Source organism: Coffea arabica, chromosome 11c (assembly GCF_036785885.1).
Source record: "Coffea arabica cultivar ET-39 chromosome 11c, Coffea Arabica ET-39 HiFi, whole genome shotgun sequence".
Taxonomy (NCBI): Eukaryota; Viridiplantae; Streptophyta; class Magnoliopsida; order Gentianales; family Rubiaceae; genus Coffea; species Coffea arabica.
The window spans coordinates 43523988-43550681 of NC_092330.1; the positions used below are offsets into that span (position 1 = coordinate 43523988).

At 38.5% G+C, this 26694-nt stretch overlaps 5 protein-coding genes across 5 annotated transcripts; 3 read left to right on the plus strand and 2 right to left on the minus strand.

The window, feature by feature from the left end:
- Window positions 1–3075: 3075 nt before the first annotated feature.
- Window positions 3076–7133, plus strand: LOC140016788 (benzaldehyde dehydrogenase, mitochondrial). The gene is made up of 11 exons (XM_072070625.1): window positions 3076–3298; window positions 4164–4298; window positions 4392–4534; window positions 4612–4765; window positions 4842–5071; window positions 5208–5297; window positions 5611–5784; window positions 5879–6016; window positions 6285–6422; window positions 6508–6569; window positions 6660–7133. Exons 1-11 carry the CDS (start codon window positions 3223–3225, stop codon window positions 6931–6933), a joined length of 1614 nt encoding a protein of 537 aa, XP_071926726.1. The 5' UTR covers window positions 3076–3222; the 3' UTR covers window positions 6934–7133.
- A 1687-nt stretch (window positions 7134–8820) lies between these two features.
- LOC113718214 (probable xyloglucan endotransglucosylase/hydrolase protein 33) lies at window positions 8821–10648 on the minus strand. The gene is made up of 4 exons (XM_027243130.2): window positions 10145–10648; window positions 9928–10028; window positions 9480–9688; window positions 8821–9357 (listed from the first exon to the last, which is right to left on the minus strand). The coding sequence occupies exons 1-4, from the start codon at window positions 10413–10415 to the stop codon at window positions 8961–8963; spliced, it is 978 nt and encodes a 325-aa protein (XP_027098931.2). The 5' UTR covers window positions 10416–10648; the 3' UTR covers window positions 8821–8960.
- Window positions 10649–14686: 4038 nt separating this feature from the next.
- On the plus strand, window positions 14687–16741 carry LOC140016612 (U-box domain-containing protein 19-like). Its single transcript, XM_072070176.1, has one exon. It carries the CDS (start codon window positions 14687–14689, stop codon window positions 16739–16741), a length of 2055 nt encoding a protein of 684 aa, XP_071926277.1.
- Window positions 16742–17023: 282 nt separating this feature from the next.
- On the minus strand, window positions 17024–20064 carry LOC140016933 (putative receptor-like protein kinase At5g39000). The gene is made up of 8 exons (XM_072071216.1): window positions 19314–20064; window positions 19140–19196; window positions 18948–19055; window positions 18752–18865; window positions 18162–18380; window positions 17957–18072; window positions 17614–17874; window positions 17024–17518 (listed from the first exon to the last, which is right to left on the minus strand). Exons 1-8 carry the CDS (start codon window positions 20032–20034, stop codon window positions 17297–17299), a joined length of 1818 nt encoding a protein of 605 aa, XP_071927317.1. The 5' UTR covers window positions 20035–20064; the 3' UTR covers window positions 17024–17296.
- Window positions 20065–22133: 2069 nt separating this feature from the next.
- On the plus strand, window positions 22134–25833 carry LOC113717377 (equilibrative nucleotide transporter 1-like). The gene is made up of 2 exons (XM_027242197.2): window positions 22134–23003; window positions 24887–25833. Exons 1-2 carry the CDS (start codon window positions 22457–22459, stop codon window positions 25615–25617), a joined length of 1278 nt encoding a protein of 425 aa, XP_027097998.1. The 5' UTR covers window positions 22134–22456; the 3' UTR covers window positions 25618–25833.
- Window positions 25834–26694: the final 861 nt, after the last annotated feature.

The following is a 26694-nucleotide window of genomic DNA, read 5'->3' on the forward strand; positions in this document are numbered from 1 at the left end:
CTTCCTACTTTTTGGATGACCTTCTACACATTCACCGCCTCGACTTCGACAGGCTAAACATTCACGATGACAACTAAATTTGTTCCCCTTTTCCCAGACTCCCGCTAATACTCCTGTATAATATATTCCCCCTTTATACTACTACGTTTCATGCCTGCAGATTAACTAAGCATGTACACCACCGTGCTCTTCTTCTTACCATATCACCTCGGTTATCCCTCTCTCCCTTCCCATTTTCAGTTATAACCATTTACTCTGATGCCGAACAATTAATAACTAAGTTCATCAAGTGTTATAATCTTTATTACACAAGGCAGAAACAAGCTATTTCAATGGAAATTTAATAGCTACCTATCTTATTTCAATCCTTTTTACAATGAATTCTCATTTTCCCACTGATTATCTGTGACTATCACAATACTGCAACACATATAACTACGGCAAACATCCACAAAATATACTTTCCACTTTCCACATCAATTTTTACTATTCAAATCAAAATGCACTCAACACAACCAAGTTTTCCCCACACAAAATCCCTCCTTACCACTTCCTACAAACAATCCTACACATTTTCTGGGCAATCTTTAAACTTATACCGCGCATCGCGCGGTAAACACCTCCTAGTATTCAACCTGATGAGTGTGACTGAAATAGAGGGTACGGTGCGAAGAAATAAGCGACAGAGAATAGACCACACAACTTTGGATCAAATGGTAAGGGAGTTTTTGTCTTTAAGCCAAATATGAACAACGAAAGTTTTGGTTAAACGGTGCTGGTCTGACCATCCGCATCGCATGACATTTTTAATGTTTACGGTCAGATTTGCAAGTCTTCAGTTTTAAAACTGCAGGTTGATTCTCTGATCGTTCTCGGCTGATGGGCTTGATCAAGGGAGGCAACATAATTATAATTATGCGAGATATTATTTTTTTTTATAATAATTATGTGCGATATTATAAACTAAGGTATTTTATAATAATGTTAATGTTGTGATCCAAATTTGAGGCTTGAGCTTAATCCATTAGTTTCTTAGCTGCTAGGCTTGAAGTTGAAGAATTGGAAATCATAAACCGCCATGTAAATGTAGCCTGTGACAATTGTAATTTCATTTGGTCCAGAATTTCCTCTATCATGTTTTATATTAAAAAAAACTATAGAATGTGTTTGGATTGCATTTTTCATGAATTTTTCGTTGGAAAATTACTGTAGCGATTTAATGTATGTGAGGTAAAAAGGTAGTAGGAAAATGTGTTCACGAAAAACAAGATCATTTTTCAGTTTACGGTGTCAGTTTAAATCTTAACAAAAAAAAAGGGGGGGGGGGGAATATAAGTTTAAAATTGTGAAGCAATTATGTTGCCCAACTTTTGACAAGTCATCCCATGTTAAAAGGATTATTCCATGATTACTGGAGAAATGATCTTGTGGAAGATGTAAGATTAGGGGCTCCAAGATTACAACATTACACGACGAGATAACAAGACAAGACCGGTATCTACGTCTTCCTTTTGGAGCTCAGCAAACTGAAATCCCAGTTACCAAACATGACAATGCGGTGCAGGAGTAGCATTTAGTCATTCAACTGTTTTCGTCCACTTGAACAATAGGACAAGAGTTATATTAGTCATCAAAATTCAAAGATAAGCTTTGATCCGCCCCGGGCTTACTGCGTGCTAGCATTCCAACGGTTCTGACCCAATACATAACGACAACAAACAAAGAGCTCATCGTAATGCTGGCACCCTATTCTTGCAATCTTATCTACTTTATTGATTGAAATAAAAGGATAAGCCCACTAATTATCAATCATGCTTCTTTTCATACTTGCTGTCAGCAAAAAGCGTTGCAACCAAACCCAAAATGTTTGGTAAGTCATCCCATCCCACTCAGCTCTTCACCATCGCGTGCAACCAATTTCCATATTCTCGGAGTTTACTATTATTATTATTATTAGCTCCGTCTTGCGTGGGATGTCAATTTTTTATACATATGATGGTTTTATTTGACAAGCAAGTTTCTAGTCAAAATTTTTATCTGTTATAAATTTTTTAACAATTTTAATTACAATAATCTCAAAAGAAAATTTAAATTACACATTTCAAAATATTCAAAAATTTATGTATTTAAAAATTTTTTTTTTACAATTTCTATGATAAATTACAGTAAAGTTTTAGACGGACCCTCGTCGGCAAAAAGCGTTGCAACCAAACCCAAAATGTTTGGTAAGTCATCCCATCCCATTCAGCTCTTCACCATCGTGTGCAACCAATTTCCATATTCTCGGAGTTTACTATTATTATTATTATTAGCTCCGTCTTGCGTGGGATGTCAATTTTTATACATATGATGGTCTCGTTTGACAAACAAGTTTCTAGTCAAAGTTTTTATCTGCTATAAAATTTTTAATAATTTTAATTACAATAATTCAAAAAATATTTTAAAAATTTTAAACTATGCATTTCAAAATATTCAAAAATTTATGTACTTAAAAAAATTTTTCTACAACTTCTACGATAAATTATAGTAAAATTTTAAACGAATAATCAAAAAACTCACGGAGCCCGATATTTGTTAATCAACTTTTTAAATTAAGCATATTAAATTACTATAATATACTCCCTCCGTCCCACTTTGATAGTCTTGTTTTCCTTTTTGGTCTGTCTCAAATTGTAGTCAACTTTCCCATTAAGAAATGTAATGATCTTTCAAATTGTCTACAATACCCTTATTAAATATCTTGTTATTAATACATTGTTATTAAATACTAACCCATTACATTGAATACATTGAGTTTTTCCAATGCACTCTTCGTTATTAGCATAAGGGTATTTTAGAAAATTATTAATCTAAATTTATGTTTCCAATCAAATTAATTACACTTTCTTAATTTGTGTGAAAAAAAAATCAAGACTAAGTAAACGGGACGGAGGGAGTATATTTTTATAAAAACTCTTAGAAAATTGTAATCCAATCATGATCCATTTGACATTTTTTTAATCATTCCTTCTCTCTCATTCATATCTCCTATGTCTATTATATTCATCCTTCCACTGTCCCGGATAAAGAAAAAGATACCAACTCGATACGACTCTTCTCCAGAAAAGAAATTTACAAAAAACCGGAAGAAAATTTTTTTTTTCAAAAAAGGTTGGTGCAGCTACGAATAAGTAGTCTTGACTTCTCAGAGTTTATTTTATTGGATTGAAGGCTAGGAGAAGAATGGCGGCTAAAAGGGTCTCATCGCTTCTGCTCTCTCGTTCTTTTACGTCTTCTCTTGCTTCCCGGCTAACCGGAGGTATTCATTCATACACCTGTCTATGTATGTTCACGCATGTATAGCATTCTATGTACGATCCTCGACAGTATTTGGATGAAACGTGTAAGTATTCAAGTGAAGTTGTGTTGGGAGACGTTAAAGTGAAGTGGATGATTTTTGTCGTTTCATGTGTCTGATCGGTGATCGCCCGTCTATCTCTGTTTTCATCACTTTCCGTTCTTTTCTAGTAATTTGTTTATCCATCACATATGTTTTGTTTTTAGATCTTTTTATCTTCTTTAATCATGTATATGATGAAACCGATCTATGTTGGGATAGACAGGTTCATTGTGACTCTGTACTGTGGTGCACTGTTGAAATTTTTGGTCAAAGATGAGAAGCTAGAAAGGCAAATAGTGAATGACTGACGTATGATGCAGCAGAGCAATTTGTAAATTTTTAGCAGAGTTCTTATTTGGACTGCTTTTGAAATGTGAAATAATTTACTTGGAAAATATATTTCCTGCATTCATTCATGGGGTTCAGTGTATATTCATTTGGATGACTACGTAAAACAGGGATTTTCTGATTGCCTTCCTGTAATATGCAACCTGATCTGGTTTTCTTGTCATGAAATTTACCGGCAAAAAATTAGATGATGTCAGATGCACAAAAGCGACAGTTAACACACGATGATGGATTTTACAATTAGCTGCCAAATATGATGTCGATTTTTGTAAAGGTCTTTTCTTGACAATTGATTACAAACTTAATGCCTTTGTACTGTTTACTCTGTTCTCTCAAGCTAGATTGTGATAATGTGATACTTAGATTCTAATATGCCATTGAGAGTAGCTGTTGCCTGATTCATCTGTTAAACTAAGTCGTTGACTATTTTGCTCAGGAAAAAGTGCTTGCCAAGCAAGAGCAATTTCTCGGTATAGCACTGCTGCTGCTCTCGAGGAGCCAATTAAGCCACCGGTTAATGTGGAATACACTAAGCTTCTCATTAATGGTCAATTTGTTGATGCAGCCTCAGGTGTGATTTTTGTCGCAATGATTGCCATTATGTGTACTCCTCTTCCATCGCCTTTTACTATGTTTTTAGTTTTTGCTTTCTTCTCACTACCAGGGAAGACATTTCCAACTCTGGACCCTAGAACAGGGGAAGTGATTGCGCATGTTGCTGAAGGTGATGCAGAAGATGTCAACAGAGCTGTGGCTGCTGCTCGCAAGGCTTTTGATGAAGGACCCTGGCCCAAGCTGACTGCTTATGTAATCAATTGTCTTCCTCGTTCTTGAATGATTTCAATGGAGAACTATTTTGATTATGTTTATTGCTCGTGGTGCAGGATCGGCAAAGAATATTGCTACGCTTCGCTGATTTAGTCGAGAAGCATAACGACGAAATTGCAGCACTAGAGACTTGGGATAATGGCAAGCCATATGAACAAGCAGCTAAAATTGAAGTTCCTATGTTTGTGCGCCTCATGCGATATTATGCTGGTAGGTACATTGGGCTCTCTGCCAATTTTGTTGTTCTATGTGGCATCGCATGATTTTTAATCTATCTGCTCTTCAGGTTGGGCCGACAAGATTCATGGGATGACCGTTCCTGCTGATGGACCTTATCATGTTCAAACTCTGCATGAACCCATTGGTGTTGCTGGACAAATTATTCCGTGGAACTTCCCTCTCCTAATGTATGCTTGGAAGGTTGGGCCTGCATTAGCATGTGGCAACACCGTTGTGCTCAAGACAGCAGAGCAGACACCATTATCTGCTCTATATGTGACAAAGCTGTTGCATGAGGTAACTGTCAAACCCAGATCTTCGTTAGTGAATGAACAACTGTTCATTTCAAGTAATGTTGCTTTACTTTTCCAATCCTGTGATACGGAACAGAATTTAAGTTTGTTATCTCATTTTTTCATTGCCTCTTTTACAGGCTGGGCTTCCATCAGGTGTTCTGAATGTGGTGTCTGGCTTTGGTCCAACAGCTGGCGCAGCTCTTTGCAGCCATATGGATGTGGACAAGGTAAAATATAGTGTCTCCGTAACTGACTGAGGTTTGCTGCAGATATTTTAAAAGAATGCTTGTATAGCCTAATTTTGAGAGTTACATGCTTTCCTTTATTTTAGTCCCTTAGCTAAACAACTCGAGAGAAAAGATCATTCCACTACCTTTCCGTTGGTGGCTACTGGTATTTCTAGGTGCTACTTAATATCATGGGTGTTAAATGCCTTTGTCTACTGTTTGGATTATAAAGAGTGCAATTATTCTAACTTTGGTCATCCTGTTTATCACTGTTCTTTATACTTTAGTAAGTTTGGTTCCTCTCTACTTTCAGCTTGCCTTCACTGGATCAACAGAAACTGGAAAGATTATTCTTGAATTGTCTGCTAGAAGCAACCTTAAGCCAGTGACTTTGGAACTTGGAGGCAAATCTCCTTTTATTGTTTGTGAGGATGCTGATGTGGACAATGCTGTCGAGCTAGCCCACTTTGCACTTTTCTTTAACCAGGTATCTACTATCTACTACTTCTTGCTCCTCAATCTGGTAGGTCGTGGAAGATAAGTTCTACTGATAGTCTAAGCATGTTCTACTTAATTCTCAGGGACAATGTTGCTGTGCTGGCTCCCGCACATATGTTCATGAACGTGTTTATGATGAATTTGTGGAGAAAGCCACTGCACGTGCATTGAAACGCAGTGTTGGAGATCCATTCAGGCAAGAAATAGAACAAGGTCCTCAGGTAAACTTCTGATTTGCTGTGACGGACATTCACCAACAAAAGACTGATCATTACATATGCTGTCTCTAATTTAACTATTTCTTGGAAGAGTGCAACATAGTTCATTTAATTGCTTTCCTCAGATACATGCAAAGCAGAGATACAGAGAACTGCCAAAATATTGTATTAGAAAGACCAGCAATTATTTTCCTTAATGGCATAAAAATGCAAAAAATTCCTTCTTTTCTTTGTCTTCAACTGAAAAATAAATTCAGCATTTATGTGCCAGGTTGACTCAGAACAGTTTGAGAAAATTTTGAGATATATTAGAGCTGGAGTCGATAGCGGTGCTACCCTTGAAACTGGAGGTGACAGACTGGGTGAAAAGGGGTACTACATTAAGCCTACTGTTTTCTCTAATGTTCAGGTAAGTCTCTTCGGTGGAGAAACCTGTAAATTTGCCACTGGAAGTTTCTGTATGTCATTACATTGATGCTCGCTGCAACGTGTAGGATGACATGCTGATTGCTAAGGAAGAGATTTTTGGTCCTGTTCAAACAATCCTGAAATATAAGTATGTTCAGGGAGAATTTTTGACATTCATTCTGTTATACGAGACAGCCGCAGATAAAATTTCTAATCTCTCCTACATGCATTTTTGCAGGGATCTTGATGAAGTGACAAGGAGGGCAAATAGCAGTCGATATGGTCTGGCTGCGGGGGTCTTTACGCAGAATCTTGACACGGCCAACACACTGATGCGAGCATTGAGAGCTGGGACAGTATGGATCAATTGCTTTGATACATTTGATGCAGCAATTCCTTTTGGTGGGTACAAGATGAGCGGGCAGGGAAGAGAAAAGGGTGAATACAGTCTCAAGAACTACTTGCAAGTGAAGGCTGTCGTTACTCCATTGAAGAATCCAGCATGGTTGTGAAATCCTTCTCGTTTGTTTTCTGTTTCTTGGGGGGAGAAAAAAAGTAAATAAACGGGGGCCATCCAAATCTTGGCGCGCAAGTGCAATGTGGTTGATAATGATGATAGTATCTTAGGTTGCTATTAGCGCTTGAGACATTTGACTATTGGTTCTTTCTCTTGGACGGAAAGTTTGAGTTGAAGTTTTACTCCGTTTTCAAATCTTTTAATGGTCCCGTTTTTGACAAAGAGTTCTGGCTAGGATTGTAATCTATGCAAGCACCTGGGTCAAAAACTCGACTTGAACTCGTATTGATCGAGTTCGAGTCGTTTAATAGATCCTAACGAGTCGAGATTAAGTATCCAATAGTAAGACTCGAAAGCTCGTCAAGTCTTATCGAGTTTTTTAATTTTAATTTTTAATATATTATTATTATGAAATTATTCTTGTGCTCACCAGAGTAGTTAAATTTACGAAATGTTTTAGATTGTATGAAATTTTTTGAAATGTTTTTTCGCTTAGAAATTACCAAAAAAAATGAAATTTCCAAATCTTTTTTATTCGAATTCGATAAAACTCGTTTTGACTCGAATCCATGCAAGTGGAGTTCAAGTTCTATAAGCAATGCATTGGGCGCGAACTTGAGTTCCAATAACACTGTTCGCTCGATCTCGAGTATCCTTCTTGTAAGTCGTGTCAAACTCGAGTATGCCAATACTCAAACTCGACTCAATTACATCTCTAATTCTGACGTTAGTGAATTTTTCTGAGACGTTGGGGCAGTCACCTCCGAAAGGGTCCAAGATTATTGGGCCCGAATGAGGTCACTATGATGTTAGTGAATTTTTCTGGGCCGTCGGGGCAGTCACTAGACTGAGGCCACTAGACGGCCGGAATTGACCCCAGAAATGAGAAAACAAGAAGAATCTGGGCAACTAGCCGGTCAAGCGCGGACTATTCTTTTAGGTTTCTTGTTTCTCACGGGTTAATTTTGGACTCACGTATCTTGTCGGCCCAGTAACTCACGCATCTTGATACATGTGAATTGTTCATTTCTTTTCTTTCTTCTTTCGCATTTGTATTCCTACTTGAACTAAGACTTTCATCCCATATATGAATATGAAAGTTACAGGTGGTTATATTTTAGGTAACTACAAATCAGACTTAAACCTATCATTTCAAGAGTCTCATGAAATCTTTGACGAGAAGGGAAAAATAAAGAGCTAGCAGTTGGATAGTCTATTTTTGCAAGCGTTTGGTGGCCTACCTTCTGGACCGAAAGACATCTCCTAACTTAACTACTAAATCCCTGGACCGAAGCGTCAAGAAAATTTCAAATGACAGCTGGCAATCAGGTCCAAGATAACATACAGAACCAACTTCCATCCCATGGCCCACCGCCTGACCTTTTTAACAATTTCTGGGCCTAGTTACAACCAATGAATGCCATGGCCCATCAAGAGTATCTGACTTTTCTCCCTTCCTTCCCAAGTAGAAAAGGGAACACGGAAAAGAGGAGGTGAGCATAGCATTAGAAATCTTTCTTCAGGACTCACTGCACAAGGAGATAAAGGGGTTTTTTTTTTTTTTTTTTCAATACTCGGTATTTGTCTGGACAGACGAGGATTACATCACCATCGGACCAAACGAGTGCACTACACATCCGTCTGGATTTAGAGAGCCACACCTGTAACAATTAGTGGGAGGCAAGGTTTGAACTCTTGTCTCCCATCCCACCAAGCCTTAAAGGCTTGATGGTAGCCAATTCCTTTATTGGGAGTTGGTTGAGCCTATGAGCTGTTCAGAAATGCATTTTTTTAATACCTTCAATCAATGGCCATATGAATGTTATAAAGAATGTTGTCCCCCCCCCCTCCTCTTCCCCAACCCCCACCACAAAAAAGAAGAGAAGAGAAATGTTGTACAATATTATTAATTTCAAACGAAGAATACAACATCTAGGCCTAAGCTTGTCACTTCTTCCAAGGTTGCATTTGCCACCTTAATTTTACTCTGAACTATGAAAATAAATAAAAATGCAAAGACTGCTATTTGGCAGTGGTGCATTCTGGTGGTAGGACTTTGTATCTGGATTTATCTTGGCAATAGGAGTAAAACATATGCTTTCCTCTTGCCCATTCCAATCCTGTCGTTTGTAGCTGTGACAATTTAGCAAACTCTTGTCCATCCACAGGATCCAGGCTTGATACGCTCCTCTTTGAGCATGCAGCTGAGTTCTCACGAATGCAGCCTTCCATCTCGATTCCTCGCAGCGATGTCGCGAACGGAGCATAGCTGTAATTCACAGGATATTTTCCTCCATGAGTAGCCCATTTTGATCCATCCCAGATTGTTACATAAGCTGACATTGGTTTTGATGGATAGGCTGATGATATTGCCCCATTATGAATTACTTCTCTCACGGGAACGTTATCCACAAGAAATCTGCAGCATCGATTCATCAACCATTTTAGGTTAATATTACTTGTTTACTGTCCTGTTCCGCACAAATGTATTTGATGAAAAAAAGAAGAAGCAAAAGCAGAGAAGTTAAGGGGTCATCTTACACTATGTGATGATTATTCCAGAGGATGCTGTACTCATGGAAAGCTTGTGTTGGATCAAACCAGAGGTAAAATTTCTCTTCCCTTCCTGTGCCGACACTTCCATTGCCGTATAAATTTGTCTGCAGAACCCATTGTCTTCTCTTCTCATGGCCAAGCAATTCGAAATCAATTTCGTCATGGTTGTGAGGGAAAAGGTCTTGATTAGACAGCTGAACATGGAAAATATGTTTGTATCAGACAACAGAACGGCGACACTATCCACATTTACTTATTCTCGTTCAGGAAGTCGAGCTGTCAAGTTTGCCGGCTAAAAACCATTCACAACTAGGATATGAACGAGAAAAGGCAAATTTAGCTGTTGAGCGCTTCTTGTTTGACAGCAAATTGAAGTGTTGAACGTCAAATTTGAAGAAAAGGAGAAAACCAGCAGGGAGTAGGGGATTCTTACATAGAAGGCTGTTACAATCCCAGAGGTAAAGCCAGCAGGGAGTTTCATTGCAGCACTGAAGAAGCCATAGTAGTATCTGTTTTTTGATACTAAACCAGACCCTGTACTTGGAAGAAGCGAGAAATGAGAAACGCGAAGGCAAAAATCATGACAAAATGTTTTTATGGGGACCATTGTTACTAAAAACCGATAAATTCCAATCTCCATGTTCCGTTACCTGAGGATTTGTCCAAAATAAGATCAGCACTGGTCCCGTTGTTCGTAAGATGGACATTTGAACCCCCATAAAACACATTATAACCTTGACTAACTGAAATCCGACGAAATTGGTCCGTAACCCGCTCAACATTTGGAGGTGTATAGACTGGACCTCGCGATGAGACTAGTATCAGCATCCAAAGTTTCAGCAATCCAAAGAAGGCAAATTTCTTGTGCAGACCAGCCATTCTTTGATTCTCGCTGTGGACTAAGAGTTTCGCAAAATTCATCTATTTATTACGCGGGAAGGCGCGAAACAACCTTAATCTCTGCTTAGTTGTTGCAAGCTGGCTGTATCTACCAAGAATCCCATTTTGTCTGTGATGTTTGGGCCATGATGACACTGATTTGGAATTCATGTGGGGTGAATATGACGTGCTTGGAAAGTCTTCTATGGTCCGTCAGCAATCGAGTGGAGGCCAGGTTACAAAGCAGCAACAATAAATGTCCATGGCTGTACAGAGCTGTGAGGCGGCAGTCTAATTGTTGCTTTCGTAAATATGTCAATGTTCTATTATCATACATCAGCACAGGGTTTTCTTTGCCTAAATTCCGTTAATAGTTTGCTCAAAGGAACAATATGATATTACCTACCAAGAACTGCGTAAAAAAGTCGGAAAATGACTGTTGCATCATCATCTAAAACTGCATTCGTCACTTCTCAAACAGCTGTTAATTGGTAAGATCATTAGCTCAAACATATCGCAAGTGGTCCTATTTGATCTCAATTGATGGTGAGTATGATGCCTAACCTGACCTTATTCGTTGGTCTTTTTTGCATAATAGCGTGTTTGGGTCATGATTTTTCCCTAGAAAGAGTTGGTTTCGACTGCTCAAGACTCGATGCCAATTTGAGAAAAACAGAAAATATTGGAAGTAACATGGTGAAGCTATGATGTTATCAAATCATAACTAGATGGAAAGTTTTGGTCAGTTTTTGGCTAAAACAAGAAAGGAACAATGCTTTCACAAGGGCCGAATTAATCCATCAGTACATGATTGACACAAAGCAGCTAAATGATAAAACTAACCGACGTGAAACCACGGTTAGAACAGCCAAAAGGTCATATGATCAAAAGCCCCGGAAGAGTATTCCCAAGGGTCTGAAAGCGTCCTCAATAATTAGGCATTTGCAACGTTAATTAAGTTCGATGGAAGCACTGGCTTGACATGAAGCTAAAGAGACATATAGGTACCAATCAATCGTGCATTAATGACATTCTTGGACCCTAGAGTTTTGTGGCAATTCCGTTAACAAGTGCCAGAAGAGCAAAAGCCCCGGAAAATTGGGGTCGTCTCCATTATCTGGAGATTAGACGTTAATAATTAAGCAGCCATTGTAGCTAGCTAGTCGGCTGCCTAAATTATTGAATCTATACTATAGTATGGAAGCAATAGCAATAATGAATCCATAAGCATAATTAGGAGTTAGGATCTTAAAAAGCTCTAGTATTGCTTCCCGTTTCTTTTTACACCCCCAACATGTACATGGGAGTTGGCACCGCTTTCTTCATTTATTCTTGGACGCGTTTCTCAAAGTTTTGCGAGATCATCCTCCCAGATTCTTACAGGTTACAACCATACTGGAGAATATGACAATTTGAAAAGGAATTTTTTGGAGGAAGAAGCCTGCTAATTATTGGACCATATACGGAGGAAAACTTCTAGAGCTCCATTATGGTACTTTCAATTTACCAAGGCAAAGCAACTGCAGACGGGATTCTCCATCCATTATATCTGTTCAATGCAAAATTATATATAGTTCTACTTATTAATACTGCTAATGAGTCACATAACATTGACCCTTTTTCTTCTCTTAGAGGCTTAGAGCAAGGCAATGCACTTTGTTCACATGTATTGATGACTTCTTAGTGCATTGAATTGGCAATTTATTAATGCTGATACTAAGAAAATAACTAGGATTTACTCCTTTTGAGTAACTATGAGGAAACAGTAGTATGGCGTATCTTTGATGATTTACTCACCACAAATGCTAAAATATGACAAAACTTCGAATCTGCTCATCGTGAGATTGTGGATTAGTAGTAAATGGAGAGATTAATGTGGTGGTGATGTCGTAAATGGTAGTAGTAAACTCTAGTTGTGCTTTGCTTTTCAGGTGGAGCTGTGTTTAAACATGAAAGTTATTTTTGACTGCCTTAAGAATGATACCTTTATTGTTTTTATTTTTTTGTGTGTTTCAATGGATTTTATTCGTCATAGCCCTCAAGTCTTTGTATCTTTTTTATTATTTTTTTCACTTATGGATATTTCAATCTTTCTGTCAAATTAATTCTCTAAGACTGTATAGAGCTTTATCCCAAGAATACACCTACACAGCGAGGCAGCAAAGGCGAGCCTTTTGGATTCCATTTTTTTACAGCACGAATCCACTTCCCCTTCCGACCCCATTGCAAGTTAGGATTTGATCTTTGTCAAAGTTTATGCAACAGCATCCATTCCCAGCTAATGAAAGTAGCTCAAATTCATGTATAGATTTGTGACACTACCTGCTATTTTGTCAAATAATTTTTGACTTGTATCATAGACATATTTTTCAATCTATTTTTTTTAATATTTTTAATTAATTTTTTTTATCTCGCATACATCACATCATAAAATGTGTTACCGTACTTATTCCAAGTAATACTCTATCCAAACACTCTGTCACCAAGATTCAGCCAAACTGTATACTGCCACTTAATTGAGGTACTCTTAGGTGAAAACTTTACAACTAAAAAGTTGTTGACATTGGTGATGAATAATATGCGAGAGCAGACCTTCCTGGTGAAGGTATCCGATGCCAAATTCAGACGACCCCACTGTCAAAAAATTTAATGTAATACGTACAATTGCGACCTCTATCTCAAAGAGTAATAAAATATTACTGCAAGCAAGGTTTGTAAAATCGGGATCCTACATAGGATCGATTTTAATTTCACATGATCGGATCGTAGAATCGTAAGATCCTACCAAAAGCTCTTAATTGCAATAAAAGGTTGCAATTCTTTGATAAATTACAAATATACCACAAATATTTTCATTTACTTATAAAATGGAGTTTCGTATTTCACAAAATTACAAAAAAATTGTAGGATCGTACGATCCTACCGATCCTGCTACGATTCTATGCGATCCTACAAAAATTAATATAATTTGCGACTCTGCATACGATCCGGATTGATTTTGATTATTCGGATCGCGATTTTGACAACTATGACTACAAGTCTTTTGAGAATTGGCGTTTTTGAATGTCCATCTTTTTTTCATTAGCCTATTTTCCAATTCAAAGTTACGCTTTATGCCAGTGGCCGTGGATCGGAATTTTTACCAATTTATTTTCCCAAGGAATCTATTAGTTCTCTATCCATCCATCATCATACATAAAGAAACTACTCTAAAGTTTTATCTACATCAGAAATTAAGCAAACCCAATTGTACAATCCAAAAACAGCTGTGGTGTGATCCTTAGTAGCAGCTAAGTTGCATAAGTTAATCAAGTCCCACATCGGTGTCTGGGGGAGTTTGGGGTTAGGATATTAATCTCCTCAGGAACCACGTAAGTTATCGATTTTTGTGATTTTCTGTGGATTAAAGTTAGTAAACTATTCTAAAAGTCTTTAGGCTTTGGTAAAAAAGCGATTCCTGGCACAAGCTCCAGGCTGTATGTAGTCTATGATGATGATGATATTTTTCCTTCAACACCATTATACAATTCCAATTATAACACAATAGTAACCGAATTATGCAAATTATGGACTTCATTCCTAGCTAATGACGTCATGGGGAACATATTCAAGTTTATTATAGTATGCCATTTTCTTTTGCATTTGTGATAAAACTTATCTAATGTATAGTTTCTTATCACAACAATAGAAATTCAAGTTCTTTTATTTATTTATTTTTTTTTGAAATTATCAAATGAAAACATTCATTAAAATACACCAGATTCCACGTTCATACACTCCCATCCCTAGGTAATAATGGTGCCTCGATATGCATGATGAGATGTCGGCTACACGTCCGTCCCTTCGTGTATCCTCCAGTCCTGCCCCACGAGCTCGAGTTTATCTCGTTATTTTCTTGCCCACAAAAAAGAGTTTTTTTTCCCCATTACATGGCATCCTCTCATTGGCAGAAGAACATCCTCCGAAGCCTCCTCGTCCCATCTCCATGTCAAACCCATCACTCTAAGCCACGTTGTCGGTTGTATTTCCGCGTTAGATCCTCATCAACCGATAAGAGTTCAACACGTGTCCCATTGCAACCTCAAAGAATGACCACCCAATGTATTACTGTATATAAGAGTATCAGCCATACACCAAATCCATCCCCCAACCGAAAAAGTCATAAACTTCCCAAAGTCAAACATAGAAGCTCTTCTCCTTGCTTTCCTTCCTTTGTAGTTTGTACAGGTCGGAATTTTATCAGATTTTCTTTCCCAAAAACAAAATAGTAGTAGAAAATTTGCTACCGTCCTGATCTTAAGCTGTGCACTTCAATGACATATAATTCTGATGTATTCACTCGCCGGATATTGAATTTTCCGGCAATCCGTCCTTGTGAATTTGTATCTTTCTCTAGCCTTCTTACTTCCCTGATCAATTTAGGCCGTACCATTTGTGAATACAAGTCGAAGACTTTTTTCGTTAATATAAAAAATGCGAGAAATGCAATACGTTTTGTCGAAAATCTCCTCATTTTTCTTGAAGAAATCCCATTAGGGATTTCGACATGCGTCACTAATTCTGCTACTCTGAGCTTGTCTGAGCTCCACTTCATCTTGCAAAAAGTTCAGTACCTGTTGGAAGACTGTACAAGAGATGACGCTAGGCTGTGGATGCTGGCGCAGTCGCAGATTACTGCAGATGAATTCCGGGTTCTGATCAGAGCTATGGGAGTGGCCTTGGATGTTCTGCCTTTGGAGGAAATGGAACTTGGTGACGAAGTTAATGGCTTAGTTGAGTTTGTAAAAGATCAGGCTTTGGCACTGAAGTTTGAAACAGAAGTTGATGATCAGAGATTCCTGAGGAAGGTGTTTTGGATATTGGATCATTTTGGGGGTGGAATTGATCCAAAACCAAGTGATGTAAGAAAGGTTCTGGAGTATCTTGGGATTGGAAGTTGGAGTGAATGCAACAGAGAGGTAAAGTTCTTGGAGGATGAGATTGGGTTAGAATCGCAGTCTGAAAAGAAGAGTAACATTAGACTTCTCAACAGCCTAATGGGGTTCATGATCTACTGCCGGTCGATACTGTTCGAATATGTGGATAAGGTGACAAGTAAGCGAACTGATAATCTTGGTAGTTGTGATACCGTCAGATGCTTGAATGCTGATGATTTTCGATGTCCAATTACGTTGGAACTCATGTCTGATCCAGTTACAATAGCTACAGGTCACACGTATGAGCGATCTTCAATTCTGAAATGGTTCAGAGCTGGAAACCGCACCTGTCCCAAGACAGGCCAGAGGCTTCTCTGCACAGATTTTGTGCCCAATGCAGCTCTGAAGCAGCTTATCAAGGGATTTTGCTCAGAAAAAGGCATCCACTTTGCTGATTCAGTTGGGCGTAGTCGTGATGTTACAAAGGCAGTTGTTGCGGGTAGCAAAGTATCTGAGCAGGCCGTGCGATTGCTCGCTAATTTTCTCGTTGGCAGGCTTGTGGGTTGCAATAATCAAGAGCAGAACAGAGCTGCTTATGAGATTCGTTTGCTCACCAAAACAAGCATTTTTAATCGGTCTTGTTTGGTTGAAGCTGGTACAATCCCGCCTCTGTTGAATCTTCTGTTTTCATGTGATCCATCGCTGCAAGAGAATGCCATGGCATCTCTGTTAAATCTTTCAAAGTTTTCGAAAAGCAGGAAAATAATTGTTGAGAATGGAGGTTTGATTTTGATACTTGATGTTTTGAAGTGCGGACTGAAAGTGGAAGCTCGACAGCATGCAGCTGGTGCATTCTTTTACCTTGCTTCAGCTGAAGAATACCGGCAACTAATTGGGGAGATTCCAGATGCAATTCCTTCTCTGGTGGAGCTCGTCAGGGATGGGACAGATCGTGGCAAGAAGAATGCACTTGTCACGATATTCGGCCTCCTTCTATGTCCTGAGAACCACAGGAGAGTGTTTGCTGCTGGATTAGTCCCATTGCTGGTTGATCTGATCAGTTCTTGTGAAAGAGAAGATCTTGTAACAGATTCTCTAGCAGTTTTAGCAAATCTTGCTGATAATCCTGATGGAACTACTTCCATCCTGTCTTCTGGAGCTTTACCAATGATTGTGGAGGTTCTTGGTTCTTCCTCTTCAATGGCTGCAAGAGAATATTGCGTCTCCTTGCTCCTCTCCTTTTGCACCCATGGCGGAGCAGATGCGGTTATTGTTTTAGTGAAGAACCCATCTCTTATGGGAGCGTTATATTCCCAACTCACTGAAGGCACAACTCGTGCCAGCAAGAAGGCCAGTTCACTCATCAAAATCCTACACAATTTCAACGAAAAGAGCACATTTGGCTTCTCAAATCCAGTTCTTCCACAGGAAAGGTTCATTCACGTTTGGTAATCTACGCAACATATTCAATGTTGCATTCTTTTCAAGCCTCTTATCTTGTAAACAGCACTTGGTACATAGTTCCTTGTGTTATTGTTGGTCAGATTGAATAGTGACGTTAGCTCGGTTTTTTCAAGAGCTTGTCACAGAAAGCTTCGGTTTTTTAAGTGAAGCTGGATATTATACACAATTTGTACAAAGAATACTTTCCCTTTCTAATAACATTTACAAATGTATTTGCAGTACGTGAACATGTCAGTCTTTACAAATACGTTTTGTATCTCAATATTTTGCCTGTCCTGAAATTGATTGTCATTTGTCAAGTAAAACAAATCCTCTTGTTTGTGGTGGCTGTGTTTTCCTTTCTAGCTAACTCCTAAGGTCCTTCTTGCTTATTCATCATATTCATCGGAATCTTGAAGTATACAATTTCGAGTCAAGCTGAATCTCATCAAAGCTTGTCCATGCTCATATTTCCATCGATATTAGTGGACCTGCACATATTTTTATGAGAAGTCATGCCTGAGAAAGTCTGTATTGATACTGGGTTTCAATCATTTCCAGACATTAGTTGTAAAATGTTGGTCTAACTGAATTGGCTCTCATTGAGATGTCAAGGGCTTCCTCCAGTCTTCCAACCACATGTTTCATTCTTGGCCTCTGCTGCTTGAGCCCTGTGCATGACAAAGCTAGCTTAAATACGAGCTCAAAAGCTTCAAATGAGTAATCCCCATGAAGTTTGGAATCAGCAAACTCGGTCATATTCCCACCTCTTATGACGCTTTTGGCCTGGCAATTGACAGACATAGTAGAAATATAAACATAAAGCCAACGAAATTATGCAGACATTTAAGTATGAAAAATGACTGCATTTTATCTCGTACCACTTTGTTCAGATGCACAGGCTTCTGCAGGTCCATGTTAATAACTCTTTGCCCTGATAGAAGTTGTAGCAGTACTATCCCAAAACTGTAGACATCGCCTGAGGAATTAACATGGCGGTTTTTTCGGTACTCAGGATCTACATAACCAAATGTTCCCCTTACTTCCGAGCTTACAAACGATTGGCCCATGCTCATAACCTTAGATAACCCAAAGTCCGACAGTTTTGCTTGAAAGTTAGCACAGATGAGAATATTTGTTGGCTGCAAGCGATTACAGTGGATAAGTGAAAACGGTTTTGGAATATAGAGGACAATACCTAGCGAATGTAGAGTTGAAAGTTACCTTAATATCACGGTGAACAATACAACCTCCTGGATATGTGTGGAGAAAGCCAAGGCCCCTACCACAATCTATTGCAATATTTAACCTTTGGATCCAAGACAGAGTTTTTTCTTTTCCTGTTTACCACAATACGCAGAGGAGAAGAATAGATTCAGTGAAGGCCTTTACTTCCCATAAAAAATGCTGCAAGTTGAAATTCACATACCGAATAGCCATTGTGAAAGATTTCCATTGTGACATAGCTCATACACTAGAAAACACTCATCATCTCCATCACAGTGACCTAGCAAGGCAACCAGGTTTGGATGTTTGATGTGGGAGAGGCTTTTAACCTCCCTGACAAATGTATCCATGTGCCCATCGTTGATTATATGCTTGACGGCGATGCGCTGACCATCTGATAGAATGCCTTTATACACCTTTCCTGGTAAAATTGCAAAAGTCCACTTTCATGAAAAAACGTTTGCTGAACGAAGTCCTGATTTACACAGGATCACTGAAGTATTATCAAAAAAAAAAAAAAATGTGAGAGAGAGTCTTCAGATGAACAAATAGAAATTTGATTATGCATAGTAATTAATTAGATTTTTATCGGATCATATTAGTTTTATATTAACCTTTGCTTCTAAAAGATTATCAACTGCTATTAACTTACAGCTATACAGAAGAATCCACTATGCCTTCTATCTGACATTGTATGCCTTAAAGGAATCAAGAAACAGCTATGTTTACAATGTGGATCAAGTCTTTTAGTTTTTCCATTTATGCATCACTTAGAAGTAGTATTTTACTCACCAGCTATGCCTTGGCCAATTAAGTTTAAGTCACTGAGATTATTGGTGGCAGAATAAACCTCTTTTATTGAAATAGTTACGCATCTGGATTCTCCATCGAGTGAATTATCCGAAACTGTCAAATGGAGACAAGGAATTATTATTCACAGCTCTAATCTATACAAAGTAATGTCACCAAAGTTGTTCAAAGGGAGTACCTTCATTTCCTTGGGGAGATCCTTTCGTATTTTTCCTCAACAAAACAAAACATGCAATAGTGACAATGGCTGCAATCCCCACTACCCCACCAATTAGAATCCAAAAATCTGCAACCAGCAGAAGTTTAGAAACAACGCATGATTTCTGTAAATGCATCAAATGATTGAAGTTGACCTCAAATTTAGAATTACCTGTTGTCAACTTTCTTTTCTTTCGACCGTGACTTGCTTGATCATTCAAATCATATGCTGGCAACATTGTATCTTGTCAGTGATAAAAATGAATGCAAAATTATACAAGCAACAAGACTGGGTAAAGAAGATTAAACAGTCAGCGATTACTGGTGAATTTGGCAACTTTAATACCTATATTCGGGCTACCATCTTCAAGACAGTTAGATATTGCCTGGAACCAGTGATCATCATTAATTCTTTGGCTAATCAGAGAAATCAGGACCGCAAATCTGCAATTGTCAGGTTGAGAATTCCTCATCTCATTGCTGCTGTTGGATGATGTATTCATCCCTCTCCAACTCATTGAACACTGGTTGCAATACTGATCTGATCCACCATCTGAACCCACCAGCTTGCAGCTCTCGCGCAAGCTGTTTAATCTGTTTCCAAGCTTTGTATCAATATCAGTTACAGAATAATCAGAGCAGGCCCCAAGTCCATTTGTTAGCTTCTGAATGCCACAGTCAAAAGCATCTGGATCACTATTCTTCATTGATGACAAGCAGTCATTTTGCTCAGTGGAGTTGAGAAAGATTTGTCCACTTTGATTTGCCCGCTGTGCCAATCCATACAAGTATCCCTTAAACGGGATTTCACAGCAATTGTTGGTTAAAAATCCATCCCAGCTTCCGTTTCTACAATTTGAATTCCTCCCAGGTGAGGAATTTTGTATGCCTATAATACAATTACCATCCGGACCCCGAGCAATTGAAGAGACTATTGTACAAGAAAGTACTAGGAGATAAACAAGTAATGCATGTTGACTGAGAGATTTCATTTTGTTCAAGGCTTTAGAGCAGATAGTATTCAACAAATGTTCAGTTGAAGATTCTTGAAATTTGAAGCGTTGCATGTGTTAAACCAACAAACTAATATGAAGATGATGAATTGGGACCGGTGGTTTCATTAATACATAAAAGTTGAAAAAAAAGAGCAACGAGGAGACTAGGTAAAGAAAACTAATTGATTTAATAATGTCCAAGGGTAGAAAGAGCAATAAAAAAAGGACTTGCAAAATATGCAGAAGGCAAATGGCTTGAATATATATGTGCACTAGTTCTAACTTGTTTTACGAGGAATTTGTCATTTTAGAGTATTTTAAAGCATTTGTTATGCATAGTCCAGGAAGTAAAACACATTGATTGAGTCCAACTATAAATATAGCATTTTACATGCTCTAATTTCCGAATGCAGCACAATACCTGGGACAAATTGCCGAACATAGCAAAGGAAAAGCATATGGGAAAACGATGAGAACAATATCTTTGTGCCATTGGTTAGAAAGTAGGAGCTTGCCAGTTACCCCAGTAGATCACAAAATATAAAACAAATTATCATTTATCTATTCTCAATGTAAACAATGGAGACTTCACTCAATTATCATTATCATTTTTCTTTCTTTTTTTTTTTATCCTTTTGGCTGGCTTGGTCATTTTCAACTTTTCTTTTTGATACACATTTGGTAGTAGATGCATGGTAAGAATTGAACAAAGTATTTGCTTTAGGAAGGTCTATGGCACTTAAGTGTGGGGGCGTTTCTCGTCCACGGGTGTAGGTAAGGGTTCGAAACCCCTTGTCTACATTTCTTATCCAAGATTTTTTGAAATATTTTTTCAAATAGTTTAGTTCTTTCCGAATTTTTGTATAATTTAGTTGGGTCCATTTCCATCTCCATCTCCATCTCCATCCCTTACGTACGAGACTACTAGTTGTTGTAAAGACATTATTGTTTTTTTTCGCCTTGGCTCTGAATGAGACCTTTTCTCATAGGGGAATAGAAAAAGATCGGTCATGCAATTGTACAATCATTAGAATATTTCACCCTGCAAATCTTTTCTGGGAAATATTAAGCTGCCCTATAGTAATATCGCCTTGAGGCCCTTGACTGAAGAACAAATTATTACATCTAGTGGGATAAAACAATCTTTCAAGTTTTGGCCTTCTTCTTTCGGCACCAGCTTGATTCTCTTTCTTCTATTAAGCGCAATGATAAGGCTCATCTCTAGTTAGACATACAAACCATAACATTCTTGACTTGGACTGAGACCTATTGCCCAGATACAGCGAAATAAATACAATTTTCGTGATTTGCAGAGTGAATTCTTCTAATCCTATAATATCCCACTAACTGGACTTATCTCTTCTTCTACATGCAACACCGGAGCAAGGAAAGTTGGCAATTGGCAGTGCTTTGCTTGTCTTCGTCTACAGGAATCACATAAAATGGGATTAAAATCCCACAAAATTGGAACCCTGGTCGCATGAACATTTTAAGAAGGGAATCAGACATGAATCTGCAGAAGGGATTGTGTTCCGCAGGAATGATGAACAGATTCTTCACCTGCAATTTCTTACAAAACCTTGAGTAATTCCGGCTAGTAGGCCTCTGTTAGTCTCGCGGACATGAGAGTGAAATTCCAGGAACAGAGCTCAATGTAATGTTTGGCGATCCCGCATTAAAAACGTGTTTAGATGCACAGCCGATCCAAAATGCTGGGCCAATGACAAAGTTCTGAGACGAAGAAGAAAAGTCGATAATTTGATTCTGGAGTCATTCACTCTTTATGCACATCTCACTTTCAACCTTTTACACATTTTTTAGAGAGTACAACAAAATCGTACAAATGTAATCAAACAACTACTTGATTAGACTCGTCTACGTTCTCAAATAAAAATTTTAATGTAGGTGACTTAAACTTTGGTATGAATAGGTGAAAAACAAAATCATATTTATGGCAAAAGAATTGCAAACTTTATTAATTTTTTTTGGTACTAAGATTACAAAGAATTCACAATTATGGGAGTAATAGGTGAGAATTACAACTCAATAATCCTCGAATTGACTTCATTATTCCAAAACAAAACATTCATATCTAGCCTAAAACAATTTGCTAATTAGACGAATTAGGAAAAGGAAAAAGATTAAAAGCTTGCATTTACGTAGACAAATGTAGTGTTAAGCCAAAGCAAGCCGGATGCGCTGCTCAAAACTCAACGACCATGACTGAGGTCAACAGATTCCGTACCATTGAATGATCTTCCCAGCTCGTACAAATCAGGATTCAGGAGACGCCACCGTTTCCTCTGAAATCTCCCCACGACTCCAATTATCTCGCCATTCGGGAAAGGGTAATGTTGACCACCGGCTCCGCCTACCGAATTTCTCTTTAAAAGATCCAAACTCTTAAGTAGCCAAACAGCCCACCGGAGCCCCGGGGAAAGGGGATTTTGTTTTTTCTTTCATTTTTTAACAGCCCTCACAACCTCCAATTCCGATGGTTGTTTCCGGCACGACCACCGCTGCCGCCGGTGGCGACACAGAATCAGCAACCACTCTTTTAATCCCCAAACCACCCTCCGACAATCCCAAAATCCCAGAAGACTCCTTCCATCTAGCTTACATTGTATACTTCACACTAGGGGCGGGCTACCTTCTCCCATGGAACGCTTTCATCACAGCAGTTGATTACTTCATCTACCTCTACCCCGACGCGTCAGTCGACCGAGTTTACGCTATAGTTTACATGATAGTGGGCTTAATTTCCCTGCTTTTGATCATAGCATTCGAGCACAAATCAAGCTCTTTTGTCAGGATCAATGCTGGGCTAGTCCTGTTTGCGCTGGCTTTACTGGCAGTGCCATTAATGGATGTCTGGTATGTGAAGGGGAAAGTTGGCGTGTATGGCGGGTACTATGTGACTGTGTGTTTGGTGGGGCTTTGTGGGATTGCTGATGCATTGGTTCAGGGGAGTATTATTGGATCTGCTGGTGAATTGCCTGAAAGATACATGCAAGCTGTCGTTGCTGGAACTGCTGCTTCTGGTAAGTATTGAACTTTCTTCTTCTTTTTTTGTCAATAATGATTTTTGGTGAACTTGTGAGTTGTGTTCTGGTTTTTGACTTTGTCGGTAAGTGAGATTATTGCACTTTGAGCTATGGCATTGATGTTAAGATTGTAAAGTTGCATCCTTTATTTAGAATTGATTGAATTAGTACATAATCTGATGCAAATGATATGGTGTTTTTGCATTTTGAGAATTGTGATCTGCTATCTGGTCAAGTTCTACTTTTTTTATACTGGTAGCAAATAAACTTGTGTCTTCTATCGAAGTTTAGTTCTTTTGCTAGCATAGATCTATGATAGAACATCACGCAGTTGACTTGTTGAGTTTAACGTAGTACTTTGTGGTTTATGCTGTTCTTGCTAAAGAGTTTGCTGGTTGAATACTATTACGATCTCTTCAAAAGTAGACTTATTTACTAGTGATAGAGTGCTGTAATCAACATGTCTGGACTTTTGACTCTGGTTTTGGCTACAGCTGCATTTGTTGATTTTTGTTTATAGTACTATTTTGTTTCTTACTGTTGATGGTAAATTCTGTGTGGTGCTTTTGAGACGTAAGGTTATGCTGTCTTGAAGCTGTTTAACGTGAAAGCAAATGTTAACTGGAGTAATATGACTATTTGCTTGTTGACATTAAAACCTGTCTGATACTCTGATTCTTTCAGACTTTCACTAGTGAGATATTTTCAATAATCTCCAAATTGTTGACATGGGATGGGAAGTGATATCTCTGAATGCTCCTCCCTCCTTGTTTTCTTTTTTGGTGTATGGTTAAGGAAGTTGCTTACCATGTCACCCGATTATGGATAATTTTTGTTGTTGGTGTCTCTGTGGAATGCACTGGTGTACGGTTTTCATGTATGGAGGCACTCTATAAACATAGGCTGGTGTCAGGTCATGACAGAGGGGAGGGGACTAACTCATTTGTATTGGTAAGGCCATGGATAATAAGGTAAATAGGTAGATGGAGGGTGTCAGTTCAGGACTGAGGGGAGGAGACCAACCCAGTCATTTAGTTTATGGGATAGATAATAAGATAGACAGATAGATAGACTGAAATTTAGAAAATGACCAAAAAAAGGAAGAGCGATGATTTGCTTGAAGAGAAAAGTTATCAACCAGTCCTGTTCTAAATGTTAAGGCCCTTGAAGAGTATATGTTCTTAGAAAAGGAAAGAGTTAACTTGATGAGAGATCCTGGATGTGACATTCCAGATTTGGGCTGTGCTTGGACTTACAGATTAGTAGCAGGTCACTTTTAAAAGTCATATTTGGCAATACAACAATGCGTGAAACAACTACCATTGAGTTCGTTAGTCCGAAAAAGGCAATGAAACAACTAACAATCCATATGGTTTTCAGGAATCATGTCTTCCTGATGGAGCTGGTAAGTAAATGATTCCAGGATGCTTGTCCATGAGCAAATGAAACCTTTTTGAGCAAGTTCTCCCGTGCAAAAAGTGCTGGCATGTCAGGGGCAAATGCAGAATTGGTTCCCAATTTGCCCCTGGTGGTAAAGCTTGGAACTTTGTGAATCACTTGCACTATCAGAGTCTCACTGTTGACCTGGCTTGCATAGTTTCCAAGCCACATGTCAGCGGAGAACTTAATCTATCTTAATCATTTTACTGAAGATCGTACACTAGATCTGTCTACCTTTCTAACGAATCTGTTAGAGGTTAATTCTTAAGCATCTTTTCAGCGCTCTAGCATGCATTGAATTAGCATTGTTTGCTTCAATGGCTTTACTACAGCCAAATGCAAACCATCCATAATTCCGATGAGAAAAATTTGGTATTATTAGCCTAATTTTTTTGAAAAAGTTATAACTCAACCATTTAATTCTTAAACTGTGCAAACAGGTGTCCTTGTATCGTTGCTCAGAATCTTAACCAAAGCTGTATATCCACAAGATTCACATGGGCTCAGAAGCAGTGCAAATCTGTATTTCATTGTTAGCATCGCTGTGATGGTTGTTTGCATTATCCTCTATAATGTGGCCCATAAACTTCCAGTTATAAAGTACTACAATGAATTGAAAACTCAAGCTGTGAATGATGAGGAGGAAGAGAAAGGTGACTTAACTAGAGATCTGTGGAGATCAACTTTATGGGACATTGTTGGGACCATCAAATGGCATGGGTTTGGAATTTGCATCATCTATGTTGTGACGTTGTGCATATTTCCTGGATACATCACAGAGGATGTGCATTCTGTTCTTCTCAAAGACTGGTACCCCATAATCTTGATTACAGGCTACAACGTGTTTGATCTGGTTGGCAAGTGTCTAACTTCATTGTATGTCCTTGAGAATGCGAAGGTTGCAATAGGTGCCTCCTTTGCTAGGTTGCTCTTCTTGCCTCTTTTCTATGGATGTATGCATGGTCCCAAATTCTTTAGAACGGAGTTTCCTGTTACACTACTAACCTGTCTTTTGGGTCTCACAAATGGCTACTTGACCAGCGTACTAATGATTTTGACTCCCAGAACAGTAGTATTGCAACATGCAGAAACTGCAGGGATTGTTCTTGTGTTGTTCTTGGTGGCTGGTCTTGCAATTGGATCTGTTGTGTCTTGGTTTTGGGTCATATGACTTATCAGCCGCTAGTCTTACGTTGCTGTAATCAATATGGAATGCTTCAGCCTGCAGTTTGCCATGTCTTAATCTACTGGTGTTCATATTGGCCTGTAAACTCTGTTCATAGCAGTATCAGGATTCCTTGAACCTGAAGTAGGAATTCGTATTTCTGATGTTTGCATACAATTTCTCAAATATATAATTCTGGTTATCTAACCATTGATGATAAAACCACTCTCTATGCTTTTAGTTTCTTCGTTTCGTCCCATTGATTATTTTTTCTCTCGATTGTGCTGAATTTTAAATTGATTGTAGTTTGCCTATTCAATTTTCAAAAAATGCTCTTGGTTATGGAGGCTGTCTTTTGTATTCGTATTCAGGCTTATCCATTCATATTGACTTTAAACTCTTAAGCTGTAGACGTTTAAAGTGTAAGAGCTTGGCGTCTTCATGCTGAGAACTTTTACCTCCCCCCCGCCCCCCCCCCCCCCCCCCCCAAACAAAAAAAAAAATCCCCAAAACCAACAACAACCAAAAAATGAACCCCTCATCATACTTATCACTTCTGTCACTTTGTTGGGTGAGTTGGATTCGATTCAATTGGTTTGAACTCTGACGTCTCATTTGCCCGATTTTAAACTAAAATTTCACCCTCGGTCTCTGATCTTTGGCAGGCTCGACCTATCACCTGCAATTTTTCTGGCAGATGATATTTTGAGGTTTGTTTTCACTTATTGACCTCCCTTGCATTCTGCATCTTCAAATTTATACGGATCTCATAATGTCATACTTCTGATATTCTTTTTGGTACTAAATAGACAATTGCTCCCTCCTCCTAGATGCGATGAAACATGTTTAGAATCGCATAGCTGTTTTGTATCCTTTGCTCTTAACTCTTGCCAAGTTGGTTCTAGCTTTCTGTAACCAACGTTGTCAACTGTTGAATAGGCGGAACTGACATAGCCTGTTGAATGTGAATCATCAGTTTATGGTTCCTTGAATTAATTTGTCAGCCTGAAGCTCCCGAGTCCCCCCGGATATAATATTGAGTTCTTGTTGGTCCTGTTTTCAGATTTTAGTTGCCTTTTTTTC

Bases quoted from the DNA above. Each gene is read 5' to 3' on its own strand.
- LOC140016788 (XM_072070625.1), top strand. From the start codon at position 3,223: ATGGCGGCTAAAAGGGTCTCATCGCTTCTGCTCTCTCGTTCTTTTACG. The intron at 3,299-4,163 runs GTATTCATTCAT...TATTTTGCTCAG, and splicing joins TGCTTCCCGGCTAACCGGAG to GAAAAAGTGCTTGCCAAGCA. The intron at 5,785-5,878 runs GTATCTACTATC...CTTAATTCTCAG, and splicing joins TTGCACTTTTCTTTAACCAG to GGACAATGTTGCTGTGCTGG.
- LOC113718214 (XM_027243130.2), bottom strand. From the start codon at position 10,415: ATGAATTTTGCGAAACTCTTAGTCCACAGCGAGAATCAAAGAATGGCT. The intron at 10,029-10,144 runs GTAACGGAACAT...TTCCAAGTACAG, and splicing joins TATTTTGGACAAATCCTCAG to GGTCTGGTTTAGTATCAAAA. The intron at 9,358-9,479 runs GTAAGATGACCC...TCGATGCTGCAG, and splicing joins TGGAATAATCATCACATAGT to ATTTCTTGTGGATAACGTTC.
- LOC140016612 (XM_072070176.1), top strand. From the start codon at position 14,687: ATGACATATAATTCTGATGTATTCACTCGCCGGATATTGAATTTTCCG.
- LOC140016933 (XM_072071216.1), bottom strand. From the start codon at position 20,034: ATGCAACGCTTCAAATTTCAAGAATCTTCAACTGAACATTTGTTGAAT. The intron at 19,197-19,313 runs GTATTAAAGTTG...CAATGTTGCCAG, and splicing joins AGATGGTAGCCCGAATATAG to CATATGATTTGAATGATCAA. The intron at 17,519-17,613 runs GTACGAGATAAA...GTCAATTGCCAG, and splicing joins CTGTGCATCTGAACAAAGTG to GCCAAAAGCGTCATAAGAGG.
- LOC113717377 (XM_027242197.2), top strand. From the start codon at position 22,457: ATGGTTGTTTCCGGCACGACCACCGCTGCCGCCGGTGGCGACACAGAA. The intron at 23,004-24,886 runs GTAAGTATTGAA...CTGTGCAAACAG, and splicing joins TGCTGGAACTGCTGCTTCTG to GTGTCCTTGTATCGTTGCTC.